At 35.6% G+C, this 18,690-nt stretch overlaps 1 protein-coding gene across 4 annotated transcripts in view; it reads right to left on the bottom strand.

Moving 5' to 3' along the window:
- Positions 1-664: 664 nt before the first annotated feature.
- The window catches only part of ppp1r9a (protein phosphatase 1, regulatory subunit 9A), a 100,921-nt gene continuing 82,895 nt past the window's right edge, over positions 665-18,690 (bottom strand). For 2 of the 4 annotated variants that reach the window (XM_087295993.2, XM_087295992.2), the window contains exons 11-20: positions 18,148-18,295; positions 15,474-15,520; positions 15,073-15,160; positions 14,809-14,860; positions 13,270-13,329; positions 10,805-10,853; positions 8,820-8,924; positions 6,902-6,925; positions 4,435-4,617; positions 665-3,877 (exon numbers count right to left, since the gene is read on the bottom strand). In XM_087295993.2, the coding sequence (XP_087152119.2) occupies positions 3,704-3,877; positions 4,435-4,617; positions 6,902-6,925; positions 8,820-8,924; positions 10,805-10,853; positions 13,270-13,329; positions 14,809-14,860; positions 15,073-15,160; positions 15,474-15,520; positions 18,148-18,295 (930 nt within the window). In that variant the 3' untranslated portion in view covers positions 665-3,703. The remainder of the gene's footprint in view (positions 3,878-4,434; positions 4,618-6,901; positions 6,926-8,819; positions 8,925-10,804; positions 10,854-13,269; positions 13,330-14,808; positions 14,861-15,072; positions 15,161-15,473; positions 15,521-18,147; positions 18,296-18,690) is intronic. The other 2 variants (XM_087295995.2, XM_087295994.2) reach the window with 1 other exon arrangement.

Raw genomic sequence — 18,690 nt, 5'->3', positions numbered from 1 at the left:
TTTCTATGTGTCGAACACCTGCCAAAAAGCCCAAAACGAAGCATACTTTAGGCTTTACATTTGAGTGCATGTAATAAAATCCACTTGGACATCAGGCACTGCCTAATGTGCTCTGTACACTGCTCACTGAAGCTGCCTTCGTGTTGCTGAGGAAATCATAGAATAATCCTTAAGATGTAAACATGAAAGATAGATGTATCATAACTGAAGGGAGAACAAGACTAGGCAGGTTAAATCGGGCAGTGAAAAAAAAAAACGCATAACTGGCAAAGCAGTGTCTGAAATGCGAAAAAGCATGTCTATAGGCTTCTGTGTTTTGTATACTTACAATATGGGAGATGTGTTGCATAAATTTGAAAATACAACCCAGGATAAATCAATAGAGGCGATACTGGTTACTCTATATGCAGCAAATTGCAATATAAAACACTTCTTTACCACATTACGATTCTCTCTTTGTGAATCTTAAAACTAACGGATTAAAAAAAAAACATTGGGATCAAACTGAGGCGTACACTACTGTTAAACAGTGTAGGGTTAGTAAGATTATTCACTTTGTAAAAGGTTTCTTATGCTCACCAAGGCTGCATTTATTTCACAAAATGTTTTACTAAAGTATTTTGTTTTATTTATTTACTTGTGTGTGTGTGTGTGTGTGTGTGTGTGTGTGTGTGTGTGTGTGTGTGTGTGTGTGTGTGTGTGTGTGTGTGTGTGTGTGTGTGTGTGTGTGTGTGTGTTTGACTGTTTGGCGGGGTGTATCTGTTTATCAGATTTTTAATATTTTACCTAATATTGTTGTTGTTTCTTAATGTTTGTTTCAAGAGTTCACACTTAGCTGATGATTGATCATAAAGTGTGTTTGTCATGCTGTCCCGGGAGAGAGCCTTAAGCTCAGAATATCCTTAGGCCCAGGGCTCCCTCACGTTCGAAGGGCGAGAGGAGAGTTTGAGCTCAGGTAGGTCTTGAGAACTCCCCTGCTTATGAATGTGTTAGGAATAGCTAAGAGATATAGCTGGCTACAAGTTTTTCTTATGAGGCCACTTTGGATTAGTCAAATTACTCATATGTTATTTCTTTGGATGGTGAGAGGAAACTGGGGAAGACCCAGGGAAAACCCACGCGAGAACAGGGAGAACATGCAAACTCTGCAAAGGCCGACTGGCTCTGTAAGGATTTGAACCAGTGGTGTTCTTGCTATGAGTGCTAACCTCTGGGCCACTGTGCTGCCCTATCAGGAGAAGGGGGAGGAGATGGGGTGGAAGGGGGATTCTTCAAGACGAAGATGACTGAAGTGTAAAACTGGTCATTTTTAGTAAGTTAATATTCATCTGATTGGCGCGATATGTGAAGCTGATGCAGGACCAGCTGTGATCAATCATAAGCACATGATCCTCTCTGAATTAGTTTATAAATAAACCGCACTTATGTTTGTAAAGCTTTAAGTTGAATGTATGTAGGAAAAGTGCTATACAAATAAAAAGTACAGGATTCATATTATGATAATTTTTATTATGATTCATATCATATAATTTTTATTACTCAAATTCCAGGACTTTTCCTGAACTATCAAGTAAATTTTCAGGACCTAATTTTTTATATAATGTCTACGTATACCAGGTAAATAACAAAAAAACAATGCAAGATCACATTCATTAAAGCAAAATATAAAACACAAAACAATCTATTTAGGTTAAATTAATTTTTTATCGATGTAAAATTGATTTAGCTAATGCTTACAGAGCACTAATAATGCAAGCGCATGTGTTTGGCCAAAGACAGAATATAAGTAAAGACAGCTGACTTATATTCAAGTATACAGATATTTGTTCAACTAATTCCATGAATTAGTGGGTTTTTCTTTTTTCCCAAAACTTTTCAAGGTCTGGAAAATGCCATGTCGAAATTCCATGACTTTTGCAGTTTTTCCATGACCTTATGAACCCTAATGTATGATTATGTATTATTAAATATATACGTTTAAACAGTAATAACGTAAAGTATGTTATAATTATGCAAGTTTTCAGAATTAGTTTTTCTTTAAACATTTTTAAATGATAAATGTGCTTCTGGTCAATTTGATTAATTGTCGTGTCAATTTCTAGTTAATATATGACAGTTTTTATTATTTTATTTATTAATTTATTTAGTTTGCATATGTTTGTCTCACACTCATTAAATCATGTTCCTTCTGCTTAGTCCCTGTTATTCAGAGCTCGCCACAGTGTAATGAATCATCAGTTATTTTATGTGGTGGATCCATATCCAGCCAAATATTTGTATCTTATCAAAATAATAAATAAACACAAATTAAATGCATCCTTGGTGAATTAAAGCATTGATTGCTTATAAATAAATTAATAAAATTAAATGAATACATCTTACTGAACCCAAACTATTCACCAGTAGTCCATATATAGGTCTGTTTTAAAGGAACACTACACTTTTTTTAAGTAGCCTCATTTTACAACTTCCCTAGAGTTAAACAGTTGAGTTTTACCATTTTCGAATCCATTTAGCCAATCTTTGGGTCTGGCTGACACACTTTTAGCTTAGCTTAGCTTAGCATAAATTATTGAATCGGATTAGACCATTAGCATCTCGCTCAAAAATGTAACAAAAAATTAAGATTTTTATATAACTTTTTCTATTGAACTATATATAACTATATGTTCCTACACTAAAAGTGCTCCCGCCACACCCTAAGATCATCTGAATGAATAAAAAAATGGTAAAAATCGACAGTTTAACTCTAGGTGACTTGTAAAATTAGCGTTTTTTCCAAAATAAAGTGGCGCTTTCTTTCAAGTGCACATTTGTCTTCTGCGCTACTACATTTTTAGATGTAGCCGCTTAAACAGAGGTGTGTTCACACAATCTGTGCAGTCCAGACAGTAACGACAACCCATATAAATAAAGTAAAAGTCTAAACAGCACTTGAAAAGGCAGCACTTGGGTCTAACTGAGAATCTACCTCAGAGCGATGGACAGGACAACAAGCAGGTCGCTATGGGACAGAAGCAGCTTTTATACAAGTCTCGCATCTTTGGAGAAGAGTTCAAAATGGCGGATTCCTGAAATCGCATCTGCTATCGCCAACACAACCTCCAAAGAACAAACACGCCAAGCTGTATTTGACTTAAATACTGGCAGATCCGTACAGTAGTGAAAGTCTGCAAATTCGCTTTGACCCGGAATGGCTTTCTTTTCACAGTTTTTCGTCAGTGACTCGGACTGTAGTGGTTCTCATGAGCAGCACTCAAACTCTGTGAGGTGAAGAGAAAGTCGACGGAAACATCGTCCATCAATATGACCTGTGCTTTATCAAAGCCGATGCATTAAAAACGTTCTGCCCTCCATTAACAAACAAACTGGTTTGGATAGAAAAATGGCACGTTAGACACACTTCCTGCATATGTACATCGTCTAAAGGTGCTCAGTTATTATCTGTGGAGGATGACTTGATATGCTCTGCTTCAACATATACTGTACATATTCTCCATATGCAAATAAATAGATATCAATGAGACGTCAAACCAAAAGTGCAGCGATAATCCTGCTATAATGAGTTCAGTAGAAATAACGAATTCCTGGAAATTTTGGTTTTCGATTCATCTGATGGCAGCTCGGTAGCATGAAGCCCCTTTTAGGATGAACTCTGACTCTTGTGAAATGCTGAACTCATCTGTTTTTTGTAATGAAGCTGTCATTCGGTGGCGCCCTCTGCTGGTCCGGAGGAACTGCTGTTTTTGCGAGTTTGCTCCAATTCCTTCTTGCGCTGCTTCTCTCGGTTTCTACGGGCTTTTTCCATCAACACTTTCAGATCCTTCAGCTTCTTTTTAATGAGAGCCCGATCTGAAGAAGACTCAATGCCCAGAGCCTGATAAATACACACACACACACACCAGGTGTTGAGATGAGTCAGATGAAACTATGCTAATCTGTGGAAGATAACTTTCTTATCACAGTGGAAGCAGATGGACATGAATTATACAAAACACATTTCAGCATATGGCTGGATAATAGATGTTTATGCGATCAAAACACAACATAACTTTTAACTGGACACAATTATTGTTGAAAATAATGTTTCCTGCAAAAAAAGGAGAATCATTGAATAAAAAATTACAATAAAATGCAATTAGTTATTGTTATGAAGTAAATGTGCAAATCTTCAATCCTAATAATGTAAACTTGCCTCAATAAACAGATTCTTTAAGTATATTATAGATTTTTTAAGATATTTATTATTATTATTATATGAAATATTTGATGTATTTTTGCTAGACTGAATTATGTGACATAAAATCAAATTGAATTTCTAAATAATAATTAAATAGAAATCAATTAATCATTTATTTATTATTGCATATTACATATAATTAAACTGAAATATTGAGGCAATATGTCAAATAATGGACGAATTTATCTCCTCACCTTGAGAGCGGTGCTGTCCAGCTTCAGAAGCTGCTCTCCATCCACATTCTTGGCAGTAAAGAGAGACACGTATTGTTCCAAGTTCAGTCCCATGAGCCAGCAGGACACCTGTTGACACGTCCATTCAGTCACACTGCGGTTCTGCCACTGCTGTGGCTTCACTGGCAGACCCTCGTCCACAATCTGACAAACACACAGACTTACAATCAGCACTGATCCGTAATTAACGTTCACTGTCTTCCACATGCATTTCAAGAAAGCAGTATAAATGAAACCGTTGGAAATCAAGCGGAACATATTCAGGATTACAAATGAAATATTTAAAAAATATGGAACATATTTCATATGGAAAGCAAACGGAACATAGAAACAAAAAATTACCATATTAAGTTCTTGTCATTTTAAAACACTGTTTGAAGCAAAAAACAAAAAGGACTTGCAAGAAATGATAGAACTAGACAAACTGAGCGCTATAGAAAGGTTTTGCTGGGACTCAGTGGCTCATATGGAACATTTGGAACACATATTCCATATGGAACATACCCAGCAGACACAGGACACCTGGTTTATGTTGTCCCCCAATGTCAAGGGATGCTGCATTTTGGTTGGAACTGAAAATTGGATTGACGTCAGACCTCAATGTCAGACCGACATCAATGTCCAACTTCGGACAGATGTCACTTTCCAACCCAACCTAAAAACGACCAAATATTAACGTCTAATGATGTTACTGCTTGACATTGTGTACCAATATGACATCTATCAGAAATTAAATTTTGGTTGCCAAACCTGACGAATAAATGTCAATATTTGACGTCAATATGACGTTGGTACAGTATAAGATGTTGGCTCAACGTTGGTTTTTGGTCACTTTCCAACACAACCTAAAATCAACAAAATATCAATGTCATTTGATGTTGTTATTGGACGTCAAAATAACGTTGCCTTTGGATGCTGAATTTTGGTCCCCCGACATCTCTTTGATATTGTGTGCCTGCTGGGTATAAATCATATAGAGAACGTGGAAAACAACTGAAAACAAACAGAACAATGGAAACTAAAGTACAATATATAGAGTTCCCGTTCTTTCAAATCATATTGTTCAGAACAAAAATGACTGAAATGAAATTGTGGAACTAGACTAACTAGGAGTGCTGTAGGTAAAAAGAAAAGTCATGCTGGGAATCAGGGGCTTATATGAAACATTTGGAACATAGATAAAATATATCATATAAATTTGAAGTCAGAATTATTAGCCCCCCTTAATTTTTTTCTTTTTAAAATATTTCTCAAATTATGTTTAACAAAGCAAGGAAATTTTCACAGTATGTCTGATAATATTTTTTCTTCTAGAGAAAGTCTTATTTGTTTTATTTTTACTAGGATAAAAGCAGTTTTTAATTTTTAAAAACCTTTTTAATGTCAAAATTATTATCCACTTTAAGCTATATTTTTTTCCTCGGTAGTCTACAAAACAAACCATTATTGTGCAATAACTTGCCTGATTACCCTAATCTGTCTAGTTAACCTAATTAACCTAGTTAAGCCTTTAAATGTCTCTTTAGGCTGTATGGAAGTATCTTGAAAAATATCTAGTAACATATTATGTGCTGTCATCGTGGCAAAGATCAAATAAATCAGTTATTAGAGATGAGTTATTAAAACTATTATGTTTAGAAATGTGTTGAGAAAATCGTCCCTCCATTAAACAGAAACGGGGGGGTTAATAATTCAGGGGGGGTAATAATTCTGACTTAAAGTTATGCTGGGACTCATTTCATTTCATACTACCCTAGCAACTTTTGGCCAGCGGAGAAATTAAAATGGTCGTGCCGAACTGAGTCTGATTCTCTCAAGGTTTTTTTTCTTCACTCTCCTATTGGTGAAGTTTTTTTCCCTCTCCGCTGTCCCCACTGGCTTGCATGGTTCAGGATCTGAAAAGCTACTCATCGATGAATTTGCTCTTTAGTGTTTGGATTCTCAATAATGACTTCAAACCACACTGAACTGAGCTAAACTGAACTTAAGCACTAAAACTGAACTACCCTGATCCAGTTACTATGACCATTTATGTGAAGCTGCTTTGACACAATCTACATTGTAAAAGCGCTATACAAATAAAGCTGAATTGAATTGAATTTGGAACACATTCCATATGGAATATAAAAATCATATAGAGCATGTGGAAAACAAATGGAACATATTTTTTATGAAACATAAAGGGAAAATAGGGACTACAGTAATATGAAATATGCCTAATGTGGAAAAGGGTAAATAGGGACTATAGATCCCATATAGAACACATGGTAAAACAAAGGCCACGTATGGTAACAAATGTGACATATATTGAGTTCTTACTGTTTAAAAATAGTTTGGAACAAAAAGATTGTGGAAGAAATGCCAGAACTAAACTAACAATGAGCGCTGTAGGTGTGAAGAAAAATCATGCTGGGTCTCAGTGTCTCACCTCATCCTCTATCATATCCACACTCTGATAAACGCAGCATAAAGGACAAGAGAAACACTCGCTGAGTCAGAAAACATTATCTTATAAATCAGTGGTTCACAAATGTTTTTATCCAAGACATAGAAGACACTCCTAATATATCCGCTACGAAGTATAGAAACTATAAATCAAACTTAAAAAAATTAAATAAAATCCATAGGATAACAGAATCTAAAGAATAACAGACAATTTCCAGGCAGAAAATAATAAAAAATCATCTCGATTAACAAAGTTGTAGTTTACAACCTGTTAAAATAAAAATGTAATTTTGTATTATTAATTAGTTTATTAAAATGTCTATGTAGTATTTAATAATGTTTTAATGCTATTATTTTAGCACATCATTTGCAACAAGCTGAGATAAAATAGGTTTACTTTAAATAGCACAAGTTAAAGAGCCCATATTATGGGTTTTTGAAAATTCCCCTCCATGTAGTGTGTAACACAGCTCTAAGTGAAGTGAAGTATCCAGCTAAGGCTTAAATCTGTAAGAATACAGTGTTTAAAACTGTTGATTCATCTATAAAAGAGTCGAATCATAGTGCTTCAAACGAGTCGCCTTGATACCGACTCATTAGGTGTTTCGCCATGACGTACGAACGAAACAAAGTTTTTCACGTGCACGCGCAAACCCGGGAGATTTCAAACCTGAGGCCCCGCCCTCTGACGCAGTAACCCAGACACACACACACACACACCCACAAACACACGCACACCCACAAACACACGCACACAAACATGCCGGTCGATTGAAGTCACACTGCAGATGGATATATTGAGTCTCTACCCAAAGATGAAACATCAGCATTATAACCAAGCAGTTGGAAACTTCTGGAAGCTACATGCTACAAAGAATACTTCATCTGAGTTTGTTAAAGGAAGGATCAGTAAAGAGTAACTGATGGACGTCAGGATGGGTTTCTTCCTACATTTCTCAAGTGTAAGTACGTGCGGTTAAAGTTGTTGCCTCGTTTACTCTAGCTTGCAAATGTATTTAGTTGTGATTTGTTACTTGTACCGCGTGTACTGTATCAGGTTAACTGGATATATTATCTTATCGCGTGCAAAGTCACGTTAAAAACGCGACGCGTGCTGTTTGTTTATGGAGCTCCGTGCTAGAGTTCTGCTCCCGCGATTTATTCGGAAATGTATTCCCGCGCCGCAGAAATCTGGCGCGGGGAGAGAGAGAGAGAGAGAGAGAGAGAGAGAGAGCGAACGAACGAACGAACGAGCTTTGTGTACTTTGTGCTGTGTGTGTGTTTTTATACAGACAGCTTGGCTGTCTGGACTGTATACTGGGTGATATTTGGTTGTGTTCTCCGCTCTAGCGGGACCGGGCGCGGCGGGCAGAAAACGGAGCGGGTTCTCAGGCTAAAACCTGGCGGGTGCGGGCTGAAGCGGGAGCGTTGTCATCCGGAGGTGTGTGTGTGTTTTTGTGTGTGTGTGGTATGGCGAGTACACGACTGTCTCCTTCGTTCGGTTATCCGTGGCACTATCCACTCGCCATAGTGTGGCAGCTAAAGTCCACGCCTACACTATCGAGCGTGTATGAACTGTGATTACTTTTTAAATTGCTGATTAGCTATTGGCCATTTCCCTCTCTGACTGAAGGCAGTCGACCAATCGCGACAGACTGTCATCGGTCCAATCAGCGCAGATTAGCTCCGCGCTAAGGAGGGGTTTGGGAACAAATGAATCACTGGACGATTCATACAGGAGTCGCTGGGATAATTAGCTAAAAATAAATGCAGATTATAAGACCATGAAAGTGTTTTTTGACCTTGCATGCATATTAGACTGTTGTTGGAGACCCTTACAACCAAGATATGACCTTATTTCATGTATAATATGGGCTCTTTAAAAAAAACACAGTAAAGACCTCATCAGAGGAGAGTGTGAGGGTCCGCGATCGTCCGCTCAGGACCCCACTGATCTCGGTCGAACTCGAACTGCTAAGACTGAGTTCATCTGACACACCCGGACCCTGCAGGAAACACACACACACATAAAACACAACCCTCATCTGACTGACACGCTTATCATTCTCTCTTCGCCATAGGTATTTATTTATTATTTACTTAATTCTGATTGTATTATCGACTATGACAGTAGATTATCAGTATAATTATTGCTGATTGACAGTTAAGTAATTAGTAGGATACAACATGCAAAACCCAACGAAAAGTCTATAAAAACTGTCACTCAGATGATTATTGTGATCATTTAACCCTGAGTAAAGTGATTAGCATTTTAAAATGACGTTCAGACTGTAATCAGCTAACACAACCAGTCTGTAAAATGATTCTGGGAAGATGAACACAAGGTCACGGTGAATCAAGCAACTTTATTTGAGGGGTGTTAAACTGCACAAACATGACACTTTTACCAGTGATGGTCTATTTACACATTTCGTGGTTTCACAGTAGTGAAAGTCATCATAGCTGGTAGGGGTGTCAAAATTTTTTGTTTCTTCGGTGCACCACGATGCAGACGCGGACAATTCGGTATTGCTTCAGTAAAAAACCGGTTATTATGTACAGGCGTCATTTATCTTATATGCACTATGTCGCCATAGTAAGCTATGAGTGTAAGTATTTACAACGCTCCAACTACTTAAAAACACAGAAACTGTGCACAATTTCACTGCGTGTGTGTTTGCTGGGCGTTTATCTGTGTTTAAACCAGCCTTTACTCATCTGTGAAGAATACCAGCCCGTAGAGCCAATTGCAGCCCTTTCAGTTGAGCGCGTGACCAATCAAAGGGGTGTAAGAAAGGACTTTCTAGACAAGGCTCAGAGAGTAAGCAGGATATTTATATTTGTTTATTTGCTATAAATGTTCATCTTGTTTATGGGCAGTGTTGCCAACTTAGCAATTTTGTTGCTAGATTTAGCAACTTTTCATACTACCCTAGCAACTTCTTTTCCCCTAAAAACACCTAACTACAAATTAAGCAATTTTTAAAATTAATTTGGCTACTTTTAGCAATTTATAAAAAGTGACTCAAAGGAGCGGTGGCTGCAGGCTTCACTCAAAACACACTTATCACATTCAAGTTAAATTGCCAGCTCAGATTATTTTTCATAACTGTTAATTTACTGATATTTGTTAACGTGTATAATTGTTGATCATTTAGGTAACAATAAATTCCAATAGTGCTATAATTGCTGTCGCTTTCGCAAATGTGTTACTTTCACAAGGTAAAAAAAAAGTAAGTACACAAACTGTGATTGTTTAAAATAATGTAAATGTTCATTATCAGTGTTATATTTAAGAACAAAAAAATTTTATCAAAAAGTGTTTGTATTACTTTTACAAATAGTCGGCTATATTTTCATACAAATCTAAATGGACGTATTTTTAATAATGTTTTTGCTGAGATGGCCAGTCAATTTGAGAAAACATGAATTATTTTGTATACTACATAAAGATGTAGTTTTGAGTTGCGATTACACAATGACGTCATTAGAAAATTATTAAAAAATTAGAAAATAGTGACATGACGGGCTTACGCTTGTCAGATACAATGTGATGACATCACTGATATGCAAATTAAAAATGTAAAAAATGCACAAACTCATTTGAATTTAAAGCGACAGTTACTGAAAATAGCACGATTAGGATTAAAGTCTAAAAGGGGCAGTTTCTAAGAGGTTTAAAACATTATTTGTGTGGTATTTTGAGCTGAAACGTCACATACTCACTCTAGAGACATCAGAGACTTATTTTACATACTATAAAAAGGGACATAATAGGTCCCCCCTTTCAAAACACATACGTGTCAATTGTAAATTCAGAGAACTGAGAATTTCCACACAGTCTTGTGTGTGTGTGTGTGTGTGTGGTCTTTTTGATGCCTCTCACCTTGCTCCTGCGTCTTTCAGGGCTGTTTTCTGCTGAAGGCCCTGTGGAGCTAAAGATAACACACTGGTTATTGAAGCAGACACAATACATGATCAGATCATATTCGCAGACCAGAGCTGCATTTAGACCATGTCTGCTTTATAGACTTAAGGTTCAGCTCTAGCATTCATTCAATTCATTTTCCCCCATTTGCATTGTTAAAAACTAATTGTAATTCGTTAGCTTAACACTTTGGGATTTGAGCAGTCATCCGTTTATCCTCAGAGGAAATAAAAACCTTTAGTTCGCCCTGCATCTGCTGAGACGTTCCTCTTAATCATTGATTAGGCAATTCTCTGAATCAGTGAAGGTTCATTCACATGCAAAAATGTGTGTATATGTCCTGCAGTCTGGCACAGCTGAGACGTCCAGTGCAGTTCATATTCATTAGGCGCGCAAGTTCAAGAAAAATTAAATAAGGAGAAGAATTACACCCAAGGATATTATCTGACCAAATCAGTGCTGAAAAACCAAAAGGTGCACAAAAATTACGTCTTCTAGTTACTTTTTAATCAATCTCCAGGGACAAGTATCATCACAGATTTTGTACATTTTTATTATTATTATTTCTTTTTGCTTGGATTTATAGTAAAATATTTTAGTCTTGAATCTAACAAAGGATCTGAAAGTTCTTGTAGCAAACTTAAGTGCGAGTTGCTTCAAAAAAAAAAACCGTTCATTTGTGTATTTTTTTATTCTTCATTTAATTATATTATTTAATCACGTGATCATTAGTCATGTATATAATTACCATCTTATTTTATTGATCATTAGTTAATGATTTGATTATTATTATTTGTAATTTTATTTTGTTATTTATATTTTATTGTTGCTATTTTCCTATAATTAATCCTTTGTTATTATTTCATTTTTCCATATTGTTATAATCTCATTGTCATGACTGTCAGTGACCACCTGAGGGCGCTGTAGTTCTACAAACACTGAGTTGGAACTACAGCGCCCAAAAGGACTACAAATCCATACATACCACACGCATACACCGGAACACATACACTGATTGTATTCACAGCTGTCTCCGTTTCTGTTGATAATCTAGACTATATATTTTACCTTCCACCACTGTTCGTGATTGCGTCGTTTGTCTTCCTTGTCAAGTTATCCAGTCAGTCTTGTATATCGAGTTTGTTGTTCCTGATCTTGTTCTTGTATCCTGCTAAAGTCTAGTTCGTGTTTATCTGCCTTAGTTTCTTGTTTTGTTTGTTTGTTTTTTATTTTGTTACTTTGCTCTTTGGATTTTTGGATTTTGTTCACTGTTACCGCACTTTTAATATTAAAATCTGCACTTGGATCTGCAATCTTTTGTTCCCGTTTTTGTTTCTGTTCTTGATCATGCTAAACGTGACACTCATGGCTGTGTGGATTGAAGCGACTCTTGTTTTCATGAGTAAGAGATAAGAGAATGTCTCCATTTCAAGTTCTGTATTGTCTCTTGAAAATGTTGTGAAGCTGTAATTTTCCATTGCTGTTGCTTGTAGTATAATAACACTTGTTGAATTTATCCTGGTCAGATGAAGTTTGAGCATTCAATCATATGCAACTAAGATTATTTAATAAACTCTGCTCTTTCCCTATCATCATTACTTCGTCTTCTGCTTCCGCTCCTCTCCAGCTTTCTCAGTCAACTCCTATATTGAAAGGAGATTGTTGGTTGGTTAATTAAGTTGAACACTGGTTAATAAGTTTGGGTTTTGAGCGGCTCCGCTGACTTGTTGTCTGAGTACTCAGAGAAACAGACATTTTCTGACAGGATCTGGTGTTAGATCTTATTTATCTGGCTTGGATAGTGTGATCTAACAGTCCCTTTCATTTATCTTGCAGTCTAGAGGAACTCTGCTTGAATGCACATACTTTACAATTCATAAGAATTATAGTTCACCCAAAAATAAAAGTTTGTTTGTAATTTACTTAAACTCATCCAGAATGTAAGCGACTCTATTTTCTGCAGTAGAGTTTAAGCTAAAATCAGCTAGAAGTTAACAGCCATCGACACTTTGAGAGTCAAAATCCAAATACAGGCAAAACAAAAATTCATACTAATTGTCTTTTGATGGTAAAACAAATGAATGTTTGTTTGTTTGTTTGTTTGTTTTTGTTTAGACCTGGATTGTCAGACTTGCTGTCCTACAAAGTTTAGTTCCAACCTTGCTTCAATACACTTACCTGGAAGTTTAAAACAAAATCAATTACAACTCAATTACTTTGATCAGGTGTGTTTAATTAAGGTTAAAGCTAAACTGTGCAGAGCTGTGGACCTCCGGAAACTGAGTTTGACACCTGTGGTTTAGAAAATCCCTTTAAGCTCCAATGCATATATTCTGACATTGCTATGAAAAAAAAACATCTAAAATCTGATGTAGGCAGGCTGAAAGTTACCACTTATATGAGGAATCTAGTGCTCTAGTTACCTTTTACCGGGAGATCCTTTTGGGTCCTGCTCTGTCCCTTTACTTTTCCTCAGAGAAGATCTGAAAATATAAGCTTGTTAGAATTTCCAACAAGAGACAAGAACATTTCCTTGTATTGCATACAGTTTTTTTCATTGAATGTACTATGAAAAGTTGTGGGGTTAGCACGTTTTTAAAAATAATTTAGTATTTGAATAACCCCAAAAATATCAGTTTTTACAAAATTATTTAGCAACAAACTATTTTTGTCACTGAAGAAAATCATAATAAAACGGAAACTAAATCGTGTGACACTAATCCCGTAAAAATTTAGCTTTGCATCAAAGAAGTAAATTACGACTTAAAATAAATTTACATAGAAATAGTTTAAATGGTAAAAAAAAAAACATATGAATAATATTGACCTTAAAATGGTTTTAAAAAAAAGTAAAACCTGCTTTTATCCTAGCCAAAATAAAACAAATAAAATTGTATCCAGAAGAAAAAATATCATCGGAAATATTGTGAAAAATACCCTGCTCTGTTAAACATCATTTGGCAAATATAAGATACATAATATTATTAACATAATAATAACAACTTTGACTTTAACTGTATATACACTAACTGGCCACTTTATTAGGTACACCTTACTGGGTTGGACCCCCTTTTGCCTACAGAACTGCCTTAATCCTTCATGGCATAGACTCAACAAGGTACTGGAAATATTCCTCAGAGATTTTGGTTCATATTGACATGATAGCATCACGCGGTTGCTGCAGATTTGTTGGCTGCACATCTCCAGTTCCACCACATCCCAAAGATGCTCTATTTTATTGAGAGCTGGTGACTGTGGAGGCCATTTGAGTACAGTGAACTCATTATTATGTTCAAGAAATGAGTCTGAGATGATCCACGCTTTATGACATGGTGTGTTATCCTGCTGGAAATACCCATCAGAAGATGGGTACACTGTGGTCATAAAGGAATGGACATGGTTAGCAACAATACTCCGGTGGGCTATGGTGTTGACAGGATGCTCAATTGATACTAATGAGCTCAAAGTGTGCCAAGAAAATATCCCCCACACCATTATACCACCGTCCGCAGCCTGAACTGTTGATACAAGGCAGGATGGGTCCATGCTTTCATGTTGTTGACACCAAATTCTGACCCGACCATCCGAATGTTGCAGCAGAAATCGAGACTCATCAGACCGGGCAACATTTTTGCAATCTTCTATTGTGCAATTTTGGTGACCTAGGTGTGAATTGTAGCCTCAGGTTCCTGTTCTTAGCTGACCGGAGTGGTACCCGGTGTGGTCTTCTGCTGCTGTAGCCCATTCGCAGTGTGATTGGCTGATTAGAAATTTGCGTTAAGCAGTTGGGCAGGTGTACCTAATAAAGTGGCCGGTGATTGTATATATGATAAATAGACACTTACAAAAACATTAACTAAATCTGACCAACTCCAAACTGCTGAACAGTAGGTCACGTCAACATAAAGACATTATCTGTATAATCTTCACATTTACAAATAAAACAATTAGTTCCAACCTACCCCAAGTCTAGTCGTTTTTTGCCAGATTTGTGATCTCGACTTGCTGAAGAGTCTGTAGAAAAATCCAGAAAAAAGGAAACAATCAGCGTTCAACAAGATTCAACCTTTACTTTCCAGAGGCCATATCAATTACACAACTTCACATGCTCTTATTATGTTCTCTTTTCCTTTGGGGTTTCTTCATCGAGTCTCCCAGGCCGTAAGCATAATTCATTAGGCCTGTAATTGAGCCCTAATCAGGTATTAATGGTTTGGAGCGTTTACCCTCATTATCAGGTCCCGGATGAGGCTGCAGGTGCCTGATTGTGGCCTCTGTGGTATCAGATGCTCTGGAGGACTGAGACTTGGAGCCCTACAAAGACACAAACACTTTAAATAGTCAAGAGAGAAAACAGTAGCACTTTCTGCTGAGCTAACAGTATTTCTTCCTGTTTCTTTCCTTCTGAGACATGCTGTTAGACACTAGTAGACAGAATGTGGAGGAGAATGACGTGTAGATTTTCAACACGCACTCGTGAATTGTTTAGCGTGACATTAGAATTGTCTTCCAGTGTTTATCTGCGGATCAGGCTTGAATGTCGTGTGTCTGAATGAAGTGTGTGTGAGTGATTGTGTGTGTGTGTGTGTGTGTCTGTGTGTGTTTGTGTAAGAAAGTAAAAGTTTACCCTCTCGTCTCTCTCTGTTTCACTGGCTCCTGTCAGCTCACACAGATCTGTAACACAAAGCACATCCATACAATTACATTACATAATATTAAACATAGGGCGTCACGGTAGCGCAGTGGGTAGCACGATCGCCTCACAGCAAGAAAGTCACTGGTTTGAGTCCCGGCTGGGTCAGTTGGCATTCCTGTGTGGAGTTTGCGTGTTCTCCCTGTGTTCGCGTGGGTTTCCTTAGGGTGCTCAGGTTTCCCCCACAGTCCAAACACATGCGGTACAGGTGAATTGAGTAAGCTAAATTGGCCGTGAACCCTTGTGAACCTTTTGATGAGTGTTAACCTATTTTTTTGTAAAAAGTGATTAGTTATTTTACTTAAACAAAGTGAGTAAATCTATTGCCTTAGAAGTGACAAGGTGACTTAAAAGTAAATCACTTGTAACTTGGAACAGTTAAGCTTATTTCATTTTTTATAATTATACACATGGTTCATTTACTTAACTGGCTAACTTACTTTAAGTAAAGTCAACTAATTGCTTTTTACAGTGTACCATACAAAGGTGTGAGGTCACAACACAGTTTTTACAATTATTTTTTAAAACCCTCATTTTGCACCCATGAAAGAAAGCTTTGCTTGTCAAAATACCAGTTGTAAAATTTTCTTTATTGTCATTTTTATTATTGTTTTTATTATGATTGTTATTAGTATTTGTGCTATTATTGTTGTTGTCATCGTTTTATTATTATTATTGTTGTTGTTACTGTTGTTACTATTATTGTTATTATAGTTATTATTAATATTTTTATTATTAATATTATTATGTTGTTGTTTTTGCTGTTGTTGTCGTCGTTGATAGTGTTATTATTATTGTCATTATTATTGTTGTTGCTACTGTTGTTATTATTATTGTTATTATAGTTATTATTAATATTTTTATTATTAATATTGTTATGTTGTTGTTTTTGCTGTTGTTGTCGTCGTTGATAGTGTTATTATTATTGTCATTATTACTGTTGTTGCTACTTTTGTTATTATTGTTATTATTATAGTTATAATTATTGTTATTATTTTTATTGTTATGTTGTTGTTTTTGCTGTTGTTGTCATCGTTGATAATATTATAATTATTGTTATGTTATTGTTGCTGTTTTTGCTGTTATTGTGGTTGTTATTATTATTATTATTATTATTGTTGTTATTATGAATATTACTATGTTTTTGTTATTGTTGTTTTGTTGTTGTCGTCATTAATATTATTGTTGTTATTGTTATTGTTATTGTTATTATTGTTATTATTATTGTTGTTATTGTCGTTTTTGTTGTTGTTATTATTGTTATTATTATTATTATTATTATTTCTAATGTTATTATTATTATTGTTGTTGTTATGTTCTTGTAATTATTGTTATTATGTTATTATTATTGTTATGTTGTCGTCATTGTTATTATTGTTATTGTTATGTTATTATTACTATTATTATTATTATTATTATTATTATTATTATTATTATTATTATTATTGTTGTTATATTATTATTATATTATTATTATTAATATTATTATTATTATTGTTGTTGTTATGTTATTATTATATTATTATTACTAATATTGTTATCACTATTAATTATAGTTCCGTAGTATTTCAGTGATTTATTTTATATTTTTTAAATAGATATTTTTGCTCATGCAGCTGTAGTCTTCACTGGTCTTTTACCAAGCACAAGGCTATTTTAACACAGTGCAAACGCATACATTTACATTACAAGTATTCAATTAGCAGACGCTTTTATCCAAAGTGACGTACAAATGAGGAAGCATACAGCAGCTTTAAGCAAAGACGGATATAAATCTGCAGGACAGCATCAAATATCGGGTACTCTGGCTGATGAAAACACATAATCCTACAACAGACCTCTGGCTAGTTTGTTTCTACGTTATTAGCTTGTGAAGTAGTGCCATATGCTGTTTATGCATATATGAAATCAGAAGGGCTTGTTTTGCTGGAAGCAGGACTGAGAGTGTTTCAGTTCCTGCAGCAGCACTTCCTTATAATCCGCCTCATTCAGTCACAATGCATCTGATCAGTTTTTCCAGCTCTGCGATTCAGAAGAGGCGGATTTAAAGAGCCGGTGACCCATTATGAGGTGTGAAGCTTCCAGTTTTCATGTCATTAACAAAGCCCAGTTTTGTGTGCAGCTGCCAGGTCAGAGATCAGAGTGGAGCGAAGTGAACATTGAGTTTATTACAAACAGAAACGCTTACAAAACAGGCAGAAAGCACTGATATTTCGTTTGACACCAATGAGGGTGTGAGAGACTCTAGTGCAATCTGTTGAATGTGATGCACTGTTACATCCTGAGCAATATTTGATGATTATGTGTCATGTTGTGTACTGTGTTTTGAAATGGAGAGCATAATAATCATTACAAATGATTAGAACTATTACTACTATTACTATTACTGTCATCATTATGGATAATATATTAATTTATACAACAGTTCTGTCTGGTTCTTGAATCTGATATATATATATATATATATATATATATATATATATATATATATATATATATATATATATATATATATATATATATATATATATATATATATATATATATAACCCTAAACCTATGGAGTGTCCCTGTAATCCATGTTTACATTTGTGTGTGTGTGTCTCACCTCCTTCAGCTACATTTCTCCTTGAACACTGTAAGGCCATCAGTCTCTCCGTCAGCTGCGCTCTGCTCTCAGCACTGTTGTTGTTATTGTTTACTTGGATGCCATTTTGCTTCATCAGTTGCATCAGCTCTGACTCCAGAGTAGCAATCTAAAACATAGAAAAAAACATTTAATAATACACAGGAAAAAAGTAAGTAAATGAATATTTACTTAGTTTATTTTATTTTATTTAATGCCTAAAACCCCTTTTTAATTAATATATTTCCAGATGAAAATGGTTATTTGGCTGTTTATTCTTGAGGCAAGGTTAGTTATGTTTTGATCTAGAGTTCATTACTATCTGTCCACTGTCTCTGCAGCACTTTTTCCAGAATTAATTCTCCTATGTATCTTTCTCAAAGGTATTTTAAAAGAAAATCATAACATTACAAACTTTGAATTGAAGCAAAGAAGTATAAGATAGAGGTACAGAGTGTGAGCTTCATAAAGGAAAGAACAACAGTCCCATTGCACATTGTAACTGACATAGTCTATTGAAAGACT

This window comes from Danio rerio, chromosome 19 (genome assembly GCF_052040795.2).
Source record: "Danio rerio strain M-AB ecotype USA chromosome 19, GRCz13ab, whole genome shotgun sequence".
Taxonomy (NCBI): domain Eukaryota; kingdom Metazoa; phylum Chordata; class Actinopteri; order Cypriniformes; family Danionidae; genus Danio; species Danio rerio.
The sequence above is the reverse complement of the archived record's forward strand: the minus strand, read 5'-3'. Positions and strand labels throughout refer to the sequence as shown.